We start from the raw sequence: 24,905 nt of genomic DNA, 5'->3' as shown, positions 1-24,905 counted from the left end.
ACGGGCCCAGAGGCCATGGCTCACGGGCCCAGCCGCTCCGCGGCATGTGGCATCCTCCCGGACCGGGGCACGAACCCGTGTCCCCTGCATCAGCAGGCGGACTCTCAACCACTGCACCACCAGGGGGGCCCTCCAAAACATCTTTAACCCAACATTCTGTTTTTATGGTCTGCTGAGATGTTACCTCACGAAATGGTTCTGAGCCTGGAATCCATAGATGTCCCATGGCTCTGAGTCTCCTGAAATTACATGCAAAACTTGGTATGTATGTATTTTTCTGGAAAAGGATTTGTAGCTTTCATCACTGTCTAAGAGCCCATGAACATTAAGGGTAAGAAGGGTATGGGTTCTTTTCTTACAAGGGAAGTCCAAGTCCAGTTTCCCTTAAATATCCTTCATCTGTATGTTTTATGTCAGCCTGGGGGTATCACTCAGCAGGCCTGGGCAGTCACTCCGGGGGTGCCCAGAGATATGGAGGGATCCACGCTGTAAACAGGGAGCTGACTTGATTGTGTTTATTGTCAAATGGATTTAAACATTGGCAGCTTGCTCTCTTTCCGTCAAGAATTGTGGAAAGAAATGCCCTATACAGGACACTGCCGTATCGCTAACTCCAGATGTGTTCATTTCCAAACAAAGAAGAGAACAGGTTATTTTATTGCAGTAAAGCGACTTTTTGAAAGTTAAGGGCCTGCAGAAGAGAAATCCATTGAGAGCTAATAATAAACAGTTAAGAACCAACTAAATTAGAGAAAGCTTTTCCTTCAAGAAATGTAAAACGTTCAACTCACCTACTTTTATTTTTTTAATTATTTAAATTTATTTTATTTATTGATTATTTTTGGCCGTGTTGGGTCTTCGTTGCAGTGCGTGGGCTTCTCATTGTGGTGGCTTCTCTTGTTGCGGAGCACGGGCTCTAGGCATGCGGGCTTCAGTAGTTGTGGCACGCGGGCTTCAGTAGTTGTGGCACACGGGCTCAGTAGTTGTGGCTCGTGGGTTCAGTAGTTGTGGCTCGTGGGCTCTAGAGCGCAGGGTCAGTAGTTGTGGCACACGGGCTTAGTTGCTCGGCGGCATGTGGGATCTTCCCGGATCAGGGCTTGAACCCGTGTCGCCTGCATTGGCAGGCGGATTCTTAACCACCGCGCCACCAGGGAAGTCCCCCAGTATTGCCTTTATTGCAAGGATGTTGAGGTCCATTGCATCACAGCCTTTCTTATGAATAAGCATCTGTAGGAGACATTTCTTTCAGCTCTTAGTACCTGGAAGAGCCGTATTATCCACAGCAACTGACAGTGATCTTGAAACTGCCTGCCTCCCTTTTTGCTTTGTTTGCTGAGTTCAGCCAAATTTGGGGCTCACAGTTAACCATTTTAGAGGATTTAATATGTCTTTTCTGTATAACGGCTCTACCCGAGCTTTATTTTATTCTCTTCATGAATCGTCGTCTTACCCAATCTCTTGTTAATCATGAGTGTTTCTATCAGTCACCTCAAAGAGACATACCTAGATCCAGGACTGGTTCCGGTTCAGTGAGGGCAGGGAGGGAAGTAGAGAGGTTGAGAGGGAATGGATTAGGGCAGTGAAGGGAAATCGGGAAAGAGAGGAAGAGGGGAGAAAAGAAAGGTGAAGCTGCGTTAGGGATTTGCGAGGGATGCGTCCCAGGGTTAGCGCCCACTGCCATTTGAATTAGTTATTGACCTTTTGTTCCATCATGTAACTGCTCCCGAACCTTTAGATCAACTACGCTAAGTCACCTACGTACAGACCTTCAAGTTGTGAACTTTTAAAGATGCGAACGTGTGTTTGCACTTCCAATCACGTAAGTTCACGTGTCTGGCGTACATTGTCATGTGCATGCATCCGCTACAAGTGGTTGTGCTTTTGTGTACTTTATAGTACTGTATTGAGTACAGCGGTACAGTATCTTTATTTCAAGCCCAGGATGTCCGGAAGCACGTGTAAAAGCAGTGGTGGTGTAGCTGTTAGTGCTAAGAAGCTCCAAGCAGTCATGATGGAAAACAAAAGTGAAAATAATTGAGAGAGTGGAGCGACGCGAAAAGACGGTAGACCTGATGGAAACGGAGGCCCAGAGAAAGGATGAAGAGAGACAAGAGGAAGAAGAAGTAGCTGAAGAACCGAAGAGATTCACGATGCAGGAAATGGCGTGGGGTTTTCTTTATTGGAGGCGGCGCTGTTAGTGTTTGAGGCACAGGACCTGAACATAGAACGGTACACGAAGGTTGCGGCAGCCGTTCAGAATGCAATCCAGTGCTACCGTGTCATCTATGATGAGAAAAGAAGAGCTACTACCCAGACATCGCTGGATCGTTTTTTCAGGAGGGTAGATGGAATTGAATCCAGCAAGGAACCAGAACCTGTGCCGTCAGCGTCAGGCGTGAGTGACATTGCAGCTCGCTCTCCGCCCCCTATTGCTGATGATCCTTCAGCTCTGCCATCTCCCACCTCCTCTCCCTCCTCCAGTCAGTAACTCTTCTTGCCTGTTCACTCGATGCCAGCCCCTGTATACCAGATGTACTACTGTACTTTTCAAGGTACTGTACTGTAAGATTAAAAATGTTTATTTTTTGTGTTTTTTTATGTATTATTTGTGTGAAAAGTATTAAAAACCTATTACAGTACAGTACTATATAGCTATGTGTTAGTTGGGTACCTAGGCTAACTTTGTTGTACTTAACGAAAAAATTGGGCTTAACGAACGAGCTCTCGGGACGGACCTCATTCGTACGTCGGAGACTTATTGTACACTGAGTGGGATGATTAAATAAGCCCAATTTGGGGACTTCCATGAGGACAGGAAATAGGACAGCCCCACAACTGTATGAAATCAAGTTGCATCCCCATTTCGTGAAAATCACTCCGTTTTTAGCTTTTTCACCTAATCCAAGGGATGTTTGAATAGCAGCCTCACTAATACATTCATTCAGGCCTCACTCATTTGGAAGTTGCAAAAATTTGAAGATGACTCTGGTTTAGGGGTGGAGCCCTAATGGGAAATGTAGTACCAAGTTACAGCCTCCCAGACTCAAAGTGTGGAAGCTAGTAGCCTGCAGACACAGGAGCTTAGCCCTCGATGTGTTTTTATGTGGTGTCTGGAGCCAGGACAGAAAATGGTCCTCATAGGGGTCATGACAGTGTGCTAAAGAGGAGCTTCATGGCTAAAATTTTTCCACAGCTCTGGTGATTCCCTTGGAGAAATATTTTATTTTGGAATAAAATGGTTAAAGTGGTATAACTTGGGGCTTCCCTGGTGGCGCAGTGGTTGGAAGTCCGCCTGCCGATGCAGGGGACACGGGTTCATGCCCCGGTCTGGGAGGATCCCACATGCCGCGGAGCGGCTGCGCCCGTGAGCCATGGCCGCTGAGCCTGCGCGTCCGGAGCCTGTGCCCCGCGACGGGAGAGGCCGCAGCTGTTAGAGGCCCGCGTACCGCAAAAAAAAAAAAAAAAAAAAAAAAGTGGTATAACTTGGATTTTTAAAAAGATTTCTCTGTTTGTCAGAAAGGCCTATGATAAATTGTAAAATAGTATCTTTAGATGATTTTATCTATTTTGACTTACTTTTTAATACATCCAGTATCTTAAAGTAATACAGCTACTTCTTTTAAAATATAGGCATTTCAGTCTGTTGATTTGGAAAGGACTTCTTCGCCTATATTTATTCCAGATTTTTACAGAATCTTATGGCATTGTAAAAAAAAAATTATTGTACTTAATACACTTTTGAGTTCTCTGTAGAATCCAGTGTTTAAGAAAACACATATTTGTGGAACTTCTTGGACTTACACTCTCTCATGAGGTAGCAGGACAGTTGGAACATCTGTGCAGATGGCATCCCTACAATTAGCCCTGGAAGAAAAGCATTGCCAGCAGCAGCTCTAAATAATTTATGGAGAGCGAGTTAGAAACAGCAAAAGAAGGAGTGTTTCAACTAGAATCCCGGACACGTGGTTTTTCAGTCAGATACTGAAAACCACCAGGAACTCAGGGCAAATAACATCTCTTATGATTAGAAGCATTCACTAGAAGCAGCCAGGATTTTTTTTTTTTTTTTTTTTACGTCTTTGCCCCACCTTGTAACACATCTTACTCGCAGAGTTTTCTTTTTTATTGCGTTTTCAACTTTTCTCCTCCCAACCTCGTGAAGCAGGGCTGCTAAGGTGAAAGTGTTATCATGAACCGTCTCAGTTTCTTGTTTGTTTGTTTTCAGATGCCTGGTCCCCGATCTGTTTGATGGGATTAGGAAAGCATGGCCCCGAGAGAAGGGAGGGAGCTGCTTTTAGTAACTCGGCTGGAGAAAAGTCACCTAGAAATGATGAAGGGAAACAAATACTTGGTTCATCTCCTTTACCTTCTTCTGCTTGAGATCCACACTTTCTATTTTGAACAGATGAAATCAGTCCCTTGTTCAGTATGTATTGAGGGCTTACTACGTCCCAGGCCTCGGGAAGATGGCACTGAGCAGAGCAAAGGCAGGCGCTGGCCCCATAGAACTGTCGAGATCTCTCTTCCTTCCCCTTTATTTCCATTAGGCTGAGGTTCTGGGAATGAAGGCTTATTTATGTCTTATTTGGTTTTTGCGTCCCTGGTGGCCACCACCACAACTTGAGTTGTCCTGTTCGCTGTCCCATCCCCAGGGCCCTGGCCGGTGCCCGGCAGTGGTGTCCCAGCAGGGGCTGTGCAGTCGACATTCGACATTCGCAGAATGAGTCTGTTCTGGCCCTGATTCTCCATCTTTCTTCCCCGAGGACTCGGAGTGGTTTTTTTGGCACAGCTGGGCACCCCAGAACAACCTGCCGGCGGTTAATTAATGGTTTCTTGCCCCTTGACAATTCCCGTGCGTTTTGTACTGCGTCTTGGCAATTGTAGTTCTTAAAGGCAGGGTTTTCCTTTTCCACTTCCTCCGTGCAAGTCATTTAAAGTTCATCCCCCGCTCACATCCTTACGTCCAGGTGAGGTGGCTGTTCACTTCCAAGTCCTGTTACAGCGCTTTTTCCCTCTAAAGACCCCGTTGGTGTCTGGTAACAGGCTTTCCTCCGTCACTTCATCCATTTCTAGAATGTCTCAATCCGCGCTTATAATATCTCTCATTTTCACTGGGTGCTGAAACTGTTGAGGCAGTGGCCTCCAACTGTGTTGCTTTGGGGGACGTTAGCAAACCTGAAACGTGCCCCTCTTTTGAGATTAGATGACGGTAGGTATAGAATCTGTGTCAGAGTTCCCGACTTCCTTCGCTCTCATGCTAATTAGGGGCAGTTTTGCTGCCTCGAACTGCAGTTGGTTCGCTACGTGACCGACGGTGAAGTTGACTGCTGCGTAATTCAGGTGCCCTTACATGCTGGATGCCGTGGCGTGATCCAGCGGAGCTCCTTGGGTTCCACTGACCCTTCTTGTCCTTGGAGGAGAGGTTGGACATCTTCGCCCTCGTGCAGCTCCAGCTGTAGCGCTGCAAGATCTCAAAGGAGAAATCCTTGTAGATTGGCTTTGCAGCTCTCTAGCAGTCTGTCTCCTCACCGCTGTTCGTCAGCTTAAAGGATTTTTCCCTGTCGTGCCTAAGACTCTGAATTCGTGAACAGGGTGAAACACAGACCAAGAAGCAACATGAATCCCCCCTCCCTGCCAATGAAGAAAGTCTGAAGAAGAATTGCTGGTGTCATTTCTAGTGTTTTGGTCCATAGCGCTGGGGAGTTTTGAAGAAGTGGAGGAGGGCAGTTTTTCCTAAGGCTAAATTTAGCCATTGCTTTGGAAAATCAGAGCGGTACAGCTTGTGCCTTATCTCCGGCCGGGCCTCACCCTCTCCTCTGCACTTGGACGTCTTCAGTAGCTCGCCGGGGAAGAGCAGCTCCCTGCACTCCAGCGGCCCCTTGATTCTGGGAAGGAATCAGGCGACTTTCCCCGTCTTTCTGAGCCTCCTGCAAAATGCAGGAGGCTTCCAAAGCAGCAGCTACGGTTCTCTACAGAAATAGCCCAAGTCATGACTCCTTTGCTTCATCAACCCTTCCTGCCAGCTCAGCCAAGGGCTGGAAATGGAACGAGAGACACGGCCTCTGGTCCCCAGTCCAAATAGCAACAGGAGGGCACATGTGTGCTCAAGCCACAAATAACGCGTTTTAAAATAGCAGATGGTATCTGGTGATCGCGCCTTCATTCATTTACCTGCCAAGGCAAAACTTGCTCCTCTGCTCTGGCAGTAAGGCCGGCGGTCGCCCGGGTCAAGCCGTTGGAATCACAAGCTCCGGTTTGCAGATGTTATTTGTCGGCTGATTTTCAGGCCCTGCAAAGCCATGCCCGCTTTCTGAGGCTGTTCTAGAAAATGTCTCTTTGGTCTCACACGGTAAAAATGTCATGTCTCTAAAACAGCTTAACCTGTTAAGCACTTTCGTAACTAATTAGATCAAGGTGTGCTGCCAGCCACTGTGTTCCAGATACTCCGTTTCACCAGGGAAAAGTAGGAATACCTAGAAGGTAGGGATCTATATTTATAATGTGACGCTGAATGGATAAAGGAAAGTGACGTTGCCGTGAAATTCCAGTTTGTGTCTACGAAGGGTCAGATCTTCCTCAGCTTTTCTGCCAGCGTCTTCACCAATACAGTTACATTATTTCCTTACCTGATCCCCCAGGAAAGGGCAGCCAGCCAGGCAGATGCCTAGAGCTTTTTCACGTGCTTTCAAGGCACCTCCATTGGGTTCTGAGCATTTTGACTGTTCTTTCTTTCCCCGGGGGCTAAGGGGTAAAACTGGCTAACTGGAGTATCGTCCCTGGGAGCCCACTGTGGAGAGCAGAGGTCACTCAGAGCCCCTGCCCCAGAGTTTGAATGACATCATCCACAAATTGGCTTCTGAAGAAGCTTAAATTAGAAAAGAATATTCCTTTCCACTGACTGGGCCCCCATTCTGTATCTGATACCAGGGATACAAGACTTGCAGACAGCTCGCTCTGGTAGAAATGACATGTGTAAGAAAATAACTGTACATTCTGGTAGAAATGACATGTGTAAGAAAATAACTATACACAGGACACAGAGCGAGACATGACGATTTGCTGGGTAGACTGGAAAGCACGTGGGTCTGGAGTCTAACCTGCACTCTAATCCCTGCCCTGATACTTAGGACCTCGCGTAAATAACACATTTTCGGAGCCTCAGCTTCCTCATCTGTAAAAGAAAGAGGAAAATCAGAGTTGTTTTCCAGATCAGAAATAACACATGTGGAATGTCTGGCCTACGTAGATGCTCAGTGGCAGCTACACATCATAAAACTGAAGGGATGTTTGAGCCACACTCTGAAGAATAAGACGGTCGCCACGTGGACGTGGGGAAAGGTTGGCATCACCCGAGGCACAGAAACGTGTAAGGTTCCTGATGGCTTTGGAGAACAGTGAGTATGAGAGGACCCCTAAAAAGTAGCCCGAGGCCGTCAGCAAAGAGCCTCCCCTGCCGTACCAGACACTTGACGTTTTATTTGCAGGTCACAGGGGAGGCAGCTAAGTGTTTTTTAGCAAGAGTATCTGATATAAAGTCAGAAATTGCTTCACGTTGTATTGCTCAATACAGTCATGAAAATCAATTCAGTTCCAAGATTTAAAGTGCGTTGTGCATAATCGATAGGAGGTTATGGTCACTAGGTGCAGCTGAACACCTGAGACCAGCACTAGCCTAAGTCCAGCTAGTCGTTGGTTCCTGACACAGACGCTTTCTCTCATCAGATGCCCAAACACTTGGGATTCTCCAATTTTACAGCAGCAAATCCCAAACCTTCTAAACTTAGAATATACTGCGGGTGTCTGACTTCATGAAGTTTTTTCTGTGTTAAAACTTCGGTACTGCTTAGGAATTTTAGGTCGATATTAATTGGGGACATTTTTAAAATGAGTCGCTTTGAGGGTTAGGAATCCCTGTCAAAGCGAGATGCAGAGATGACCCATGACTGCTGCTGTGCTGTGTGACACTTTGTGTGGTAGCCCTGAGGAGACACTTGGACAGGGTGAGCCCAGCAAGAGTAAAGGGGACATGAAGCGGGCCAGCAGTTGGCTGGAAATGTTTTTTCATCTTCTTGATCTCCGTAGTACTCAGAGCTATTCTGGGATTAGGAGTGTATTTTTCTTTATGTTTTCTAGTGTTGTTGGAAAACTCTAGGAACTGAAGGATAACAAAGTAGTTGGATATACTACATGCTATAGCCTGTACCTGTACTTTTGAGATACAGAAATTAGGCCTAGGCTTCTCTCTTTGTAGTTTAATGTATCAGGAAGATGTCTTTTCAGCATTTATTTTATCGACTTATTATATCCAGGTAACACAGTTACTTCCACCATCATTTTATCTATGTTTAAAATGCCCCCTAGAAGGGTAGAATGAATACTGCAGTGCTGTGTTAGAGTTGGAGACATTGTATGAACTCATGTTTATTTTCATATAGATAGAAAAATAATTATAGATATGTGTGCATACATGGGCTGTTATACTTACAACTTTGTCCTGGCTCTGTGCACTGAGAGGGCCCAGGAGCAGTGACACTCAAGCAGTACTGAGCACACCTAGCACCCGGATCTTGGTTTCTACATGCCATTCTCCAATAAAAGAAACCAGGGCTCCCTAGAGAGACCGCTGATTCTAGGGCTGGGACAGGGAGAGTACAAGATGAGCCTGGAGCATCCGGTAATGCCAGAAAGTAAGGAAGTGCTCGAAAAAGAAGGGAAAAAAGCTGAGGGTATGTCCAAGGGACACAGGAGCCAGCTTGAAAGAGCGCCCAGTGGCCATGCTGGGACAATTGGGGCAATTAATGTAGTATCGGATGATGACCAAAGTGTAAAATAAATATCCATGAGTTCATACTAGTGCAGATGAAAGGTTGATCAAGTAAATCACGAAGGACAAATCTTCCTTCTAGGAGAACTCCACATAATATGTGTGGATACTCCTGTATCCACAGGGTGGAGCTTAATTCTCATCCCCTTTCTCGGCTGGACTTAGGGATAGAGTAGGGAGAGAGGAAAATAGGAACTTTATCATGGAGCACTGTAGGTTTATAGAGCAAATGATCACGGTCTACCTCAGCAGTACATCATCATTTACCCCTGCTTGTGTGATGGGCAGGGCACTTCCCCTCGGATCCTCTAGGTAAAAACCCGTGACTCCAGTCTAATCATTAGAAGACATGTCAGGCCAACTTCAAGGCAGGGACATCTACAAAGTACTTGACCAGTAGTCTTCAAAACTGCTCAAATTGTGACAGATGAGAGAAGAGAAAGGCGATTTAACAGCCAAATGCAACATAGTATCCTTGGTTGGATGCTGGAACAGAAAAAAATACATTAATTCTAATTCAGTTCTGATGGTGTGGTCTAACTCCAGTCTATAATTTAGTGAATAGTAGCGATATACCGGTGTTAGTTGCTGAGTTTTGACAAATGTACCCTAATTGCGTAAGATGTTCATATTAGGGGAAACTGGGTGAAGGGTATGTGGGAACTCGACTACCTTTGCAACTCATCTGTGAATCTCAATTATTCAAAAACTTTTTTTAAATGTATTATTATTTTTTAACGTTCCAGAGGTATGACTGGGTAAAAGGTCCCTGTCCAATAGTAGTTCGGACTTAAGAGAGTCTGACCACTTTCAAAAATTCAGTTTATTTCGTCTTCACGGGCAGCACAGATAGTGATACTCCCATTTTACAGAGGAAATTGAGGTGCAAAATGGTCATTATTTTTCCAGAGTCACACAGTGACAGAATTAAACCTGGAGCTCCTCTCTCTACTCCAGTGTTCTTTCCACTATGTCATCGCTGCCCAGTCTAGAAATGCTGCTTCTGCTAAAAAGGGTGCAGCTCGAACGGGCTCGGGAAGAGGCTTGGAATGAACCGTGAGCCAGACTTGCTGCAAAGCCATCAGCATCATTTACCTTTTGTCTGGGGTACAGGTAGGTGGGTGCGTGTGTCTTGAATGTAGTGGGAAGGAATTGCTGCATGATAGTTGAAAGATCTCATTCCCTGAAACCACACAAGTAAATAGACTGCTTTAGAGAAAAGCAGGAGGCAAAGACAGGCACCTGGGAAGACATCCCACTCAGAAGAAAAAGAAAGTAATAAAGAGGTAAGACCTGATGGGGGTGAGAGAGGAGTGCCTGGTTAGCTGCAGAGAGCAGTGCAAGGAGGTGGATTTTAAATCGTTTTCGAGTGTCGTCAGGTCTGAATTGGCCGTGTGCTTGAGAAGATGCACAGCCCAATGCTGTTGGCAGAGCCCGTGTGGATGGACCGGGGATGATGTACGGGAGGTGACATTTTGCATGTCCACATTGGGTGGGAACCCGTGCTTCTGCTCGAGCAGGTGGTCCTGGGGTCCTTCTTTAACAAGCACTGGGGTGGAAAGAGGATTCATTCTTGAGGAAGGAGGCTGGGGTCTTAGAGCAGCAGTTCTTGAAATGTGGTCTCAGACCAGAAGCATCAGCGTCACCTGAGAACGTGTTTGAAGTGCACCCTCTAAGCTCACCCAAACCTAGCAAAACCAACACCAACACTAACACCAAAACAAGCTGGGCATTGCCCCCACCAGTGTGTTTCAAAAAGCCCACTGGGTGATTCTGATGCCTGCTGGCACCTGAGAACCACTAGGCTGAGCAGACGCCTCTGCTCGGGTGGCACACTGCCTGCAGCGGGCACGAGCCGGAGGGTGAGCACCCAGACACCACTGCCGCTGCAGGGGGGACCCAGACGTATAACCCTGGAGGCTCACGTGCTTCGGGAAGTGGGTGCCCTCAGCTTACTTTCCGTGCAGCCGGGTCTCATGAGGGAGCAGTCCAGTCGCTTCACTCAGACTGTCCTAAGGACAGGGGGGTTGCAACCCCTCAAAGCTGAATCACCGTTGGCTCTGTTTGAAACATCGTGGGCAAGACTGCAGCCAAATTCATCAGCCCCCTCAATCTGTACCTTATTTGTTTTCCTCTCCTCCCCGCCTCCACAGTGCATTAATTTAACAACCCAGGTTCATTCAGGCTGCAGAAATTATTTGTTGGCCAACAAAGGAGCACAGGGATCTCTTCACTAAGCCATCCCCCAGTGCCTGGTACACAGTAGGTGCTCAATAAATACTTGTGCATGAACAAATAGATCTTCAAATGTACTTTTTTCATCAGAAAAAGTTTTTTGCTTCTAATTGTATTACCCTCATCCTATAATTTCACACAATATACAATTAAGATGAGAGAGAGCTCTGAAATTGCCAAGTGTTTTGCAATAATGTTTTAGTTAATAAAGCTGTAAAGCCCGAAACAAGCATGAAGTTGTTGCTTTTGACTTGCCAGTCATGGAGAGCTGGACACCATCATTTTATCCATCGGAGGAAGCCTCGCAGAGGAAAGGAAGTATGACCAGAAAGGCTCCGATTCTTGATTCACAGGGTGGCACAGACCTGACTCTCTGGGATGCCAGCTCAGTTGTTTCCTGTTTTAATCATCACTACCTCCCCCCTTTGGAGTCAAGAGGCTCAGAGATGCCGTTCTGCACGATATAATTTTCTTAAGAGGCAAAAAAACTGCTTCTGAGTATCTTCACGAAGTGCTTCTCAGAGCAGCTTAATCACACGCAAGAGCTGACTGCACAGTCCGCTGTGGCGCCGAAGCTGGACACGCAGCCCAGAAGCAGGGAACCAGTGACCCCTGGGGCAGACAAGGCGTCGTGGTGACAGTGTTTTGGCGGGGAGATGCATTGGCAGGGCCTGGCTCCGCGATGTCGGGGAGGGTCGGTCTGCAGTGTCCACGCTTGGCAGGCGATGGGTGGGGGATGGGTGGAGTTGGGGGGACGAGCCGGGGCTGCCTGCGCTGTCACCGCCGCAGCCAGAACAGAGCCACCCCGATGGGCTGAGCACAGTCGGGTGGCGAGCTCTGTGCCCTTCTGCCCCTTGGCATGACGTGGCGTGTTAATCTTGGCCGCTGTGCTCCAGACAAGTGCAAACCGATCTCCGAGAGAAGCGAATCGGATTCTGAACACTCACTTAATAGATGCAAGATTTGCAGGCTGGCAGAAGAAATCATCAGAACATGGCTATAGAGGCTTAAGCTGTTTCAGTGGGATGAGTGAGGGTCTCTGGGTGGGTTCAGAGATGAGTGGTTGTCTGGCTAGCAGGATCAGCAGGAAGCAGGGAGAATTTATAAACATACCACGAAGGATAACTGCTGCTCCACTTGGGATCACTCTTTTTTTCTTACCTTTCTTTTTTTTTTTTTTTTTTTTTTGCGTTACACGGGTCTCTCACCACTGTCGCCTCTCCCGTTGCGGAGCACAGGCTCCGGACGCGCAGGCTCAGGGGCCATAGCTCACGGGCCCAGCCGCTCCGCGGCATGTGGGATCTTCCCGGACCGGGGAATGACCCTGTGTCCCCTGCATCGGCAGGCGGACTCCCAACCACTGCGCCACCAGGGAAGCCCGGATCACACTCTTTTTGAAAGGTAAAATTCTTTGTCCTCAGTTGGCTCCAGATGGAGAAGTCCCACATTCTACAAAATTTCCATTATCTAATGAGGAGGGCATGGAGTAAGGATTCTAAAATCAACTCTGAAGTCACGTTGTTTTCCATTAGTGGTCACAGGATGACCACGGCCATGGCCAGTGCATCACAAGCAGATCCATTCAGGGTTACTCCCCCATCCGTGACTGTGCCACTGAGGTGCTTAGAGGGTCCTCAGAGTTCGTCACACCTGTCTGCATGAAATTGGAACAGAGAGACGTTACCTTTCACTTGTAAAGAGGAAGGATTTTTTCCTCTCGTGTTGTTCCTGGAAATAGCTCACTAAGAAAATAATACCACAAGTCTTGAAAAGCAGTCTACCTCCTCTTGCTTTTGTGGTTTAGAGAAGTGAGACCAATTTGACATTCGGTATTGAAAACTTCCCCGTTTTCAATACCGAATTGAAAACGTATTTACTATCTTTTTACTTTGAGAAAAAAAGTTCCGTTCCCTCGGGTAAGTCCGTCTGATCCTTGTGCATCTTCTCTTCCCATAAGTTTCCCTTCCTGTTGTCACATGGGGGCTTAGCTCCGGGTCCTGGAGACGGAGAAGCCAGGTATCTTTTCATGCCTCAGTGTCTTCATCTGTAAAATGAAGACAGTGACAGGACCGGCCTCACACAATGGCCGTGAGGGTAAATGAGTTAACATTTGTCAAGTTATTTACACAGTGACTGGCACGGATTCGGTAAGTGTTAGCTCCGTCCACTTTTTAATCTCTCGTAGGATCGATACGCTTTACCCACTAGTGTCAGGATTTACAGTCAGGATGGCAAGGAACGCTGATAAAATATTCCCCGAGGGTACTCCTTTTCATGATTCAGTTGTCTGTATTTGGAAAATAGTGACTCCATTAGCAATTTTGAGGAAGAACTATGTTGTCACAGGTGTTTGATCAATTTCCCAAGACATTTCATTCACATGCCACAAGGTGATGCTGATGGCTGGCACGTTTATCTGGGACTTACCCATGTCCTGAGCATTTTCATCTGTTACTTCATTAAATTCTCTCAACACCCCTCGGAGGTAAGGACAGTTACTATCCCCATTTAAGAGTTAAGGAGGGCTTCCCTGGTGGCGCAGTGGTTGAGAGTCCGCCTGCCGATGCAGGGGATGCGGGTTCGTGCCCTGGTCCGGGAAGATCCCACATGCTGTGGAGCGGCTGGGCCCGTGAGCCATGGCCGCTGAGCCTGCACATCTGGAGCCTGTGCTCCGCAACGGGAGAGGCCACAACAGTGAGAGGCCCGCGTACCGCAAAAAAAAAAAAAAAAAGTTAAGGAAACTGAGACACCAAAGGTTTTGTTCAAAGTTACACAACCATCATATGGCACAGCCAGTGTTCTTAACTGTGTCCTGATTGGTCCTTACCCCCCTCTCCAGCTTCATCTTCTGCTCTCCTCTCTGCTGTGGTCCAGCCACATGGCTTCTGCTCCTGGAACGTTCTGCCTCAGGGCCTTTGCATTTGCTCTTACCTAACTCCAGCTCTAATGTATGTGTGTGTCTGTGGCTAGAGCCTGGATCAGAAAATCTTTTTTTTTTTTTTTTTTTTCCCAGTGTGTGGGTAAAAGATACTACTTAAAAAAAAAATCTAGATATCTGTATCTGTGTGGGGTTGTGTGTGTTCTTCTTTCCCATAGTGATTGCTTTCTTCCAGTGATTTAAATTAAATTGTATTCATTTCATTTGTTTGCTCTAGGGGCCTTTCAACCAGATCTCTCTTCAAGGTTTCCATTGGGGAATTTGCCAAAGAAATGAGGTCCAGGAACCTGAAACCAGGACCTTGACAAAAAGGGGTTTTCTGTTCCTTTCGCTGAGAACTTTGGGCTGCTGTCGAGGCTGCAGTCTTATGTGAAGTGTCAGGGTCACTACCGCACTGGAGACATCCAGCCTGGGCAAAGCCCGGTGATTTGGTTGGGTCGGTGGCCATCTTGGATGCCCGTCCTGCAGGCTCGCCTAGGCCACGTGTTAATGGCCCTTCTTCCAGAACACAACCTCACTCTTCCTTGTTCTGCCCTAGATAACCAGTTCAGGATGTCCATCCTTGAGCGACTGGAGCAGATGGAAAGGAGGATGGCTGAGATGACCGGGTCCCAGCAGCACAAGCAGGGGAGCGGAGGAGGGAGCAGCGGAGGGGGCAGCGGTAGTGGGAACGGAGGAAGCCAAGCTCAGGTACGAGTCTGCGCGGACTGTCGCCTTTCATGGTGTCTAATGTTTTATTGATGTGCGAGGCTGTCGATCACAAGTCCCTTCTCTGCTGCTGCTGGCACCCTTCCTGGAAGAGGCAAGAGGCAGGGGGGTGCTTTGTAGTCCCTGTGTTTCTGAGTATTCAACTCTGTGTTAGGGAAGAAGCCTTGGACTGTGGGGCTTCTCAGTGGTTCACCTTCCTAAGCCTTGAATCACTTACTGATCTCAGAACTCACTGCAGTTATCTGATAGCGGGAGGGCGGGCATCCAGTGACAGAACAGAGGCCAAGCGATGACTCAGATTCGCTGGGCTCAGAGTTCAATTAGAACCTATTTTGTGTTTTGTGTTCTATCTTTATCTTAAGTATAAATAGAAAACATAATTGTTTTATAAGGGCCCAGAGAAACTGTTTCTGTAATTTTTCAGTGCAGAATAGTAGAACATTATACATTCTGTCGTCGTTACAAATGCTTTTTCATCAGTTCCGGGATGAACGCATTATTATTGTCAGGTACGGGGAAATCATCAAATATTATTTTAGAGTCCCGTTAGTCTAGGCTTTATGTCAATTTCATTTAGGAGCTTCATTTTGGGGAAGTTTCCTAGGCAGAAATTATTTTTCAGGAGGCCCTAGAATAAATTTTTTTTAATTAATTAATTAATTTTTTTTTTTTTTTTGGCTTTGTTGGGTCTTCATTGCTGCGCGCAGGCTTTCTCTAGTTGCGGCGAGTGGGGGCTACTCTTTGTTGCAGTGCATGGGCTTCTCACTGCGATGGCTTCTCTTGTTGTGGAGCACGGGCTCTAGGAGTGTGGGCTCCGTAGTTGTGGCGCACGGGCTTAGTTGCTCCGTAGCATGTGAGATCTTCCCGGACCAGGGATTAAGCCCGTTTTCCCCTGCATTGGCAGGCAGATTCTTAACCCCTGCGCCACCAGGGAAGTCCCCTAGAATGAATTTAAAGGGACTGATGGTGTTTCTTACCTCCACCGCTGAGACATCACCTAAAAACCTCAAATAATTCCCCCTCTTTCTCTTCAAGATGAATGTTGATTTTTTTCTGAACAATTATATTTTAAAGTGAACATTTGGAGTTTTATGATCCTTGTAAATATCAAATATTAGTAATATTTTTAATAATAGATGAAACGCATCTATTTCATCACAATAGATGAAAACAAAGCATACGGTACCACACCCCCGAAACTAACCTTTTTCCGGGAATTTCCTTCTTATTTCTCTCCTTATCTTCAGAAATCAGTGCAAAAGGAAAGACTTGGCACAAAGGAAAATATTATTAAGGCTTCCTGTCCACCTGATACTACTGTTTTATAAAAAGAAGTAAACATTATTTGCTATCTATCTCATGGCTAAAATAAGAGATTCCCACGAAATCCTTTTTCTTTCACCAACAAAGGCTGCATAAACGGAACGGAGAGTAGTGCCATTTTATAACTCAGCTACCTGGCAACTGGCCTATTGTCTGATCCCACATTGGCTGCTACTGAACGCTCTTTCATCAGTTTAAGCTGGCTTCGATAACTATCTGTGTCCACCTTATGCGACAGAGGTGGAGATGTTTTTGTTAATGCAAAGAAATTCCCTCTTTGCTTACTACCCAGTGACTTCCGTGTGCCCCTGAATGTGTCTGTCTGGGCCTTTCGAGTCAAGGTCATTCTGCTGAAGGTCGGGGTTGCCCGGCTGTGCTCCTCTAAACATGTCACGACAGTTCTAGTGAGGGTGACATTAACCGTCCTCTGCCTTTTTATTTTTGCAGGCGTTTTTTTTTTTCCAGATTTCAAAACAAAAAACAATGAGGAGCAACAGTGTTTCTGTAGTAATTGAATTTCATGGGGTTTGTAACTGGACAAAATACCTTTAAAATAATACCAGAGAGGAGAATTAGACCAGAAGGGCCATTTATTCGGGGTGGGGCAGGGGCGGGGGGTTGTGAAACATAAAAGTGCTGGAGCAGAGACTCAGATAAGCCGTTGAGGTTCGTAACTTTGATTTTATTTGTCTTCTTTCACAACCTCCTTTTACGAAAAAGAGAAGAAAGCCAGGTGGCTAACATGAGTGCATTTCTCTTTCTCGTGTGCCTCTGTGGTTAGCAAGAACGCTTAAATTTCAAGGTCTCTCACGCCTTCCCCAGTGTCCTTTTTGTTTTATATAAAGGCCTGGATTATTACTGGATTTTTTAAAATCTGTTTTTTTGGTTTTTTTGCGGTACGCGGGCCTCTCACTGTTGTGGCCTCTCCCGTTGCGGAGCACAGGCTCTGGACGCACAGGCTCAGCGGCCATGGCCCACGGGCCCAGCCGCCCCGCGGCATGCGGGATCCTCCTGGTCCGGGGCACGAACCCGTGTCCCCTGCATCGGCAGGCGGACTCTCAACCACTGCGCCACCAGGGAAGCCCTAAAATCTGTTTTTTCAATTGAGATATAATTGACATATAATATCATGTAAGTTCCGGGTGCACAACATGGTGATTCGGTATTTGTATACATTTCGCCAAATCATCACCATGATAAGCCTAGTTAACACCCATCATCACACATAGTTACAAACTTTTTTTCCTTGTGTCGAGAACTTTTAAGATCTGCTGTCTTAGCAACTTTCCAGTACGCAGTACAGTCTTATGAACTATAGTTGCCATGCTGTACATTACATCCCCAGGACTTATTTGTTTTGTAACTGGAAGTTTATAACTTTTGACCCCCTTCACCCATTTTTCCCACCTCCTCCCCCTACCTCTGGCAACTATCAGGCTGTTCTCTGTATCTATGAAGTCAGGAGGCTTTTGTGTATGTGTGTGTGTGTGTGTGTGTGAAGATTCCGCATGTAAGTGGCATCATACGGTATTTGTCTTTCTCTGACCTATTTCACTTAATGTAATGCCCCCAAGGTCCATCCATGTTGTTGCAAATGTATTACTGGATATTTCTAAGTGCTTCTTTAGGGAGAAAAATCCCCATCTAAGTGACTTAATTCTCCTTCAGAAGGAGCAGGGGAGTCAGGAGCTCCAGGCAGCCGGTGGTGGAAGCATAAGTTACCCTGCCTTACTCTCCCCTGACAGTTTACTGCCTGCAGTGTTTACTTCAGCTGGGAGGCTGGGGCCACGTTTTCTGTTCGTTTCTTTTTAGCAGTATATACTTTCCCTGAGCTGGATCAGCACGAAGCTCACAGTCAGAGTGTCAGCTGCAGCAGACAGACTCTGACGTTCGTACAGTTACAGAAAATTACTGTGTGCCCGGCTGCGGACATGTGCCGCTGAGCTGGACGCAGCACGTTCTGTTCTCCCTTTCGAGATGTCTTATTTTCAGCTTCATGCTTCCCGTTTTCCGCTGCAAATCATAACGCACTGGTTTCCCACCCCGGCATCCAAATACTGACTTGGTACAGGGCCTTTGGTCCTCCGATCGGAACATGTGCCATTTCATTACAGTGCGCGTCTGGCCCTGGGACCCTGGGGAGCTGCTTTGAGAGCCGCGTGGTTGTCGTGTGCGAGAAGATGATGAGCCGGGCCTGCTGGGCAAAGTCCAAGCATCTGATCCACTCAAAGACTTTCCGTGGAATGACCCTCCTCCACCTGGCCGCAGCCCAGGGTTACGCCACCCTCATCCAGACCCTGATCAAATGGCGGTAAGGCTGGGGCCAGACGGACGCTGTCATCCTCACCCCTCAGCAGGCGTTCCTCTTAGGGTGTCCAGTGGTGGAGGGAAATCTGGCTGTTCGGGGAGCGTGGTAGCCTGAGAGCAAAGGGCTCTCTCTGTGGACAGTTCCAAGAAGTTCTATGAACTTCTGCCCGAGAAGTCCTGAGTGAGATGCTGAACTAAACATTGGACGTTTGTTTTTTTTTCTTATAAATTTATTTATTTATTTTTGGCTGTATTAGGTCTTCGTTTCTGTGCGAGGGCTTTCTCTAGTTGTGGCAAGCGGGGGCCACTCTTCATCGCGGTGTGCAGGCCTCACCCTGTCGCGGCCTCTCTCGTTGCGGAGCACAGGCTCCAGACGCGCAGGCTCAGTAGTTGTGGCTCATGGGCCCAGTTGCTCCGCGGCATGTGGGATCTTCCCAGACCAGGGCTCGAACCCGTGTCCCCTGCATTGACAGGCAGATTCTCAACCACTGCACCACCAGGGAAGCCCAACATTGGACTTTTTATTTCCCCTGAACCTCTGGCAAAACAGAGAGCCCAGAGCGCCCTAGGGAGTCTGGGACTCTATTTCCTCACGCCAGGAATGTGAGACGCCCAGTTTGGTTTCATCTCTGTGGGTTTCATAACGTTCTGGTATTTTTTAACGTGGATTCATTGTGCGGTAATTTCTGGTGCTGTTCGTTCCAGCACAAAGCATGCAGATAGCATTGATTTGGAACTGGAGGTTGACCCCTTGAATGTGGACCACTTCTCCTGTACTCCTCTGGTAAGAAATGGATTCATTTATTCCCCGAACTGTTTTTCTAGGCTGGCGTAGGGATGCGCTTGGTTCCCTTTGTATTATCCCTCGTTGAACATACGACACGTGTCACAGCTACTTTGTAATGGTAACGTTTTATGGCCCCATTGAGATCGGTGCCAAGGACCAATTAGTCAATTGGCAGCAGTGGCAAAAGTCAAATATGTTTTTTACCTCGTATTGAGGAAGCTCGCTTTGTCTCTCTCTTTTTTCAGATGTGGGCATGTGCTCTCGGGCACTTAGAAGCAGCTGTCGTGCTGTACAAGTGGGACCGTCGGGCTATCTCTATTCCGGACTCTCTAGGAAGGCTGCCTTTGGGAATTGCCAGGTCAAGGGGTCATGTGAAATTAGCAGAGTGTCTGGAGCACCTGCAGAGGGACGAGCAGGCTCAGCTTGGCCAGAACCCCAGAATCCACTGTCCTGCAAGTGAGGAACCCAGTGCAGAGAGCTGGATGACCCAGTGGCACAGCGAAACAATCCACTCCCCAGAAATACCCAAAGGAGTCACCGTCATTGCAAGTACCAATCCAGGTAAACATTTTAAAGGATTACATCCCAGAACTTGGCAGATTTCCCTTTTGCTTTCGTGCAGCTACCCTCAGAAAAGTCCATAGGATATGCACGTACATTTAAGGGTTTGGGGTTTTTTTTTTTTTTAGTGTTTCTAATTTTCCTTTTAGTTATTAGAATGCCTAGTGCTTCCCCCGGCCCATCCCACCCCAAAACTGCAGAAAGTAGAAAAAAAAAATCTATGTTCGTGCAAGAAAGAACTACAGATTTTGGAGGAGGATTATCTGAATATAGTATGTGCTGCTGGGGAATATTGAAATGTTAGGGACATGTCTTGAGTTCTGGCTTTGCACTTTGTGTCTCTCAGGCATAGAGAAAGTGTTAATTCTTTAGGATTCCTAATTGTATCGCCTGTCCTGACTATCCTTTCTACTGTACTTTTCAGAGCTGAGAAGACCTCGGTCTGAACCCTCTAATTACTACAGCAGTGAGAGCCACAAAGATTATCCAGCTCCCAAAAAGCATAAATTGAACCCTGAGTACTTCCAGGCAAGGCAGGAGAAGCTGCTTTCCACTGCACTGAGTCTGGAACAGCCAAATATCAGGAAGCAGAGCCCTAGTTCTAAGCAGTCTGTCCCCGAGACAATCAGCCCCAGTGAAGGAGTGAGGGACTACAGCCGGGAAATCTCCCCTCCCACTCCAGAGACTGCAGGATTCCAAGCCTCTGGATCTCAGCCGGTAGTAAAGTGGAATTCCAAAGATCTTTACATTGGTGTGTCTACAGTACAGGTGACTGGAAATCCGAAGGGGACCAGTGTAGGAAAGGATGCAACACCTTCACAGGTGCGTCCACGGGAACCAATGAGTGTCCTGATGATGGCTAACAGAGAGGTGGTGAACACAGAGCTGGGGTCCTACCGTGATAGTGCAGAAAGTGAGGAGTGCTCACAACCCATGGATGACATACAGGTGAGCGTGGGGAAGGTAAACCTGCAGAGGCTGGTCCATCCGTCCTAGCTTCCTTGGTCTTTACTGCCAATTTCCAGAGGTCATGTCATTTTCTCACTGGCGAAGGGTTCGAAGTCTGGGCTTATATATAAGAATTTTGGCGTGTCTTCTTTACTTGGGCCACATTTTCACTTGTGAGTCAAGCATTGTGAACAGGGCCTAAATACCAGGGACCCAGATCTCAGTAGAGCCTTGTACTAGCTCCTCAAAACTCCTACAATAAGTCTTTTGCTCCCTCCTTGCATCCAGGGTGACTGATTTTGCTGTTTAAATAGTAGTTAGAGTCACAGCCTGATAATGGCTAAAACAGGAGGCCTGTGGGTAGAATTTGAATGATGTAAGTGATTTGATAAGCACAACAAGCATCTAGCCCCTGTAAAGGCATATATCGTCTGAGGCTCTCATGAGGTGCAGTGGAATATCCCCAAAGCTGATAATTGACTGCTTTTATGATAAATCCAGGATCCTTTTAGGGCATCACAGTTGTTATAGATTAAGAGAATACATACTGAAGTAAATTTGAGGTTAGGCTCTTAAACAAGCAAATTCCATTAATTAAAATATACTCTATGCGGAGGACAAAATGAGCATCCTCAGAACATGTGTCTGACTTCCTCTCTTTCCCTCTTCCCATCGATAGAATCCAAAACAAATATAAAAGGAGAAAACTCCCATAAGAAATTCACTAGGGCACCTGTGCCTGTAGAAATGATGGGGATCTCGTATCCCAGACAGCATTCCTAGATAGGTCTGGTTGCTAAAACACTCCTGTTCATTGCACCCCAGGGGACCCTTCCTACCAGCCCCTACTGTTTAGCACAGGACAAGAATCATGCACGCTTACCAGTATGTTTCCATCCCTGGTGCGTGGTGGGCACCGCACTACTGATCCACCAACCACTGCAATTGTGGGGAGGCCTTCCCCAGGAAATCAAATAATATTTGAGATGAGGGGTTGGCACATTTTTTCTGGAAAGGGCCAAATAGTAAATATTTCAGGCTTTGTGGCCAAGACAGACTTTGTCATGACTATTCAGTCTGCCTTTGTAGCACAAAAGCAGCCTTAGACAATATTAAACAAATGAGTGGGCCATGTGCCAATAAAACTTTATTTACACAAACAGTTAGCTAGCTGGATTTGACCTGCCATAGTTAAAGCCCTGTTTTAAACAATTTCTGATGGAGCCCATACTAGATATTAATTCTGAGCAATCTAGAACAACATTTATAAATATAAACATATAATAATAAATCACCAGACTATGAAAATCAGCAGCTTAAAAGAGGGGAACTAAGATGAGCGTCTAGAACAGTGCTGTCCACCAGAACTTTCTTTAGTGATGGAAACATTCTATGTCTGCCCTGTCCAATATGGTGGCCAGTGGCCATGTGTGGTACTGAGCATTGGAAATGTATTCAGTGCGAATCGGGAATTGATTTTCTAATTTTACTTAAGTTTAATTAATTTAAGTTTGAAAAGCCATTGGATAGCACAGCTTTAGAGCAACTGGCCCTTACTGAAACAGTTGATGCAGGAAATAGAAAATAACCTAAAAAAAAATCTACTTTATATTTTCACTGAAACTTCAGAGAATATTTTACTAATTTAAGACCACATACCTATGGAAAAAGCAGCAGTCTAAAGAAGCATTTTAGCCAAATGAAAAAATTAACAATTAAAATTAATGAAATAATTCAAGAAATGGCAAGCCAGAGTTCATGGAGGAGTGAACAGTAAAACCAGTAATACTGATATCTCTGAATAATTATTGATAGTGTGGTTGCACAATAAGCAATTCTTTAAATAAAAGAGGAATAATGTTTCAAAAAATAACCTAGAACTAAGATTCTAAATTGTTTTAACAAAACCAGGGAGGTAGGGAAAGGAAGGTAAAAGTGTATCAAAGCAGTTCCCCTGTCCAGGGAAAATCAAAGTTTGTTCCAATTATTATATTGATAGATATGTGTAGCCTGAAATATGCTTGTTAGAAATGTCAAGTTAATAGGTAGTGTTAAAACAGGCTACAGAATTTCTATGTCATTTAAGGGGGAAAAAAGAAAATTTGGCCCATTCAGGAAAAGTTCAGTAATGGTAATAAAGAAAAAAGCAACAACAGAAATAATACTCTATAACATAGTATTATAGGAATATTTTCAAACATGACTTATTCCCACTTTGGAAACTGTTAATTCTATTAAAAGATTCTCAGATTGGGTTAAAAAAAAAAAAAGGAAGCAAAATATACTATATGCTGCTTGTAAAAGAATTTAAATGAAATGAAACAGAAAGAATGAAAATGATGTGATAGGTAAAGATATAACAGACAAATGAAAAGAAAAAGAAAAAAGATAAAAAGTACAGGTAAGGTAAATAGTGTATATATATATATATATATATATATATATATATATAAAATTTGTCAAAACGATATGACTGTAATGAGCCATTATGCACCTAACAACATAGCTTCTAAATATTAAAGCAAGTAAAGATTGAAGAAATGTGGAACCATAACTATAATCATAGTGTGAGACTAACACAATTGTTTCAAAATCTGTCAGCTCAAGTATGAAGAGGATATGAAAATATTGACAATACAATTAGAAAGTTTGACCATGTATATTTAATGTATGGTATATATATAATTATGTAGATGTATGAATACACCTAGTAAATATACATATCAGGGCTTCCCTGGTGGCGCAGTGGTTGAGAGTCCGCCTGCCGATGCAGGGGACACGGGTTCGTGCCCCGGTCCGGGAGGATCCCGCATGCAGCGGAGCGGCTGGGCCCGTGGGCCATGGCCGCTGAGCCTGCGCGTTCGGAGCCTGTTCTCCGCAACGGGAGAGGCCACAACGGTGAGAGGCCCGCGTACCGGAAAAAAAAAAAAATATATATATATATATATATATATATATATACACATATCAGTGTTCTTTTTAGATATCCAAGACCATTTATGAAAACTGCTTATATACTAGGACCCAAAGAGAATTTAAATAAAAACCCAACATCATTTGAATAAAAAACCTGAAAGTCATTTAAATTCCATTGCCTTTTGTAGCTATCACAATGAAAAATCAGGTACTTGGTATCTCAAAATGTTGCATTTATTATGATATTAAGGTTTTCTTACACTGACACGTGTTTATAAAATAGAGGGTTTGGGAGAGGAGTGACTACAGATAGTTATAACCTTCAGTCTCAAGAAATTCCACTTTTTAATACTTTCATGAAAAAAAATCAAGGTAGGACTTACCTCCTCCTGTTTGACTCACAAACCAAGAGAGCCAATATAAAAGGAAAAGAAAAGCTGTGATATTTTTTTCCTTAAATGTTTTCATTTTTATTCCTGTCACAATAATTCTTGTTCTTTGTTGAAAATTTAGAAAATTATCCAAGATAAGTGTTTTTAAGAGTTTTATTTAGGTGTAATTTACATACCATAAAATTCACTCACTTTAAGTGCCCAGTGTAATGAACTTTTGTGAATTTATACAGCTGTGCAATCATCGCGGTCCCATTTAGAACACTTCCATCACACCCCAAAAGTTCCCTGTGCCCCTTTGCAGTCACCCTCTGTTCCCATACCAGCCCTGGGCAACCACTGATCTGATTTCTCTCCCCCAGAATTTTGCTTTTTCTAGAAATGTTGTATAAATGGAATCATAACCTGTCATATTCTGTGTCTGGCTTCTTTCACTTAGCATAACGTTTTTCAGGTTCACGCATGGTGTAAGATAAGCATTTTGTCATTTTTGTATAGATCCTTTCAGAACATTTTGAATTCACTTAAAAACTTAAACTGCTATATTTCAACTTCCATTTTCAAGAGATGTGCAAGGAAACTTTTAAAAACAAGGTCATATCTCTGATTCTGACCAAATATATCTACTCCAGACTAGTTTTGAGGATTCCTAAATGTATCCATTAGGAATGTATTTTGGGTGCAGGTATCAGCAACCTAACTCCAGGGGTTTAATAAGAAAATGACTTATTTTTCTCACAGAAGTTCAGAGGTTCAGTTGCTCAATAATGCCATCCGGGACCAGGATTTTTTCTGGATTTTCTGTTCTTTTGCCTTTCGTCTTCGTGCTTGTTGCTTTATGGTTGTAATGTAGCTTCTGGAGCTCATCTGTAGTCAGAGCAGGAAGAGGAGGGGGAAAGGGCCAGGTGCATCGATACCTTTCATCAGGAAAGCAAAAGCTTTGCCCACAGCCCACCCAGCAGACTT

At 45.4% G+C, this 24,905-nt stretch overlaps 1 protein-coding gene across 1 annotated transcript in view; it reads left to right on the top strand.

The window, feature by feature from the left end:
- Positions 1–24,905, top strand: part of CAMTA1 (calmodulin binding transcription activator 1) — an 895,524-nt gene that overhangs the window by 848,595 nt on the left and 22,024 nt on the right. Inside the window, 5 exon segments of the mRNA XM_082665985.1 lie at positions 14,536–14,687; positions 18,143–18,339; positions 19,041–19,119; positions 19,368–19,683; positions 20,108–20,631. Of these exon segments, the coding sequence (XP_082522111.1) occupies positions 14,536–14,687; positions 18,143–18,339; positions 19,041–19,119; positions 19,368–19,683; positions 20,108–20,631 (1,268 nt within the window).

This window comes from Grampus griseus (assembly GCF_964374135.1).
Source record: "Grampus griseus genome assembly, chromosome: 1".
NCBI lineage: Eukaryota > Metazoa > Chordata > Mammalia > Artiodactyla > Delphinidae > Grampus > Grampus griseus.
This window is presented reverse-complemented; position numbering and strand designations above follow the sequence as displayed.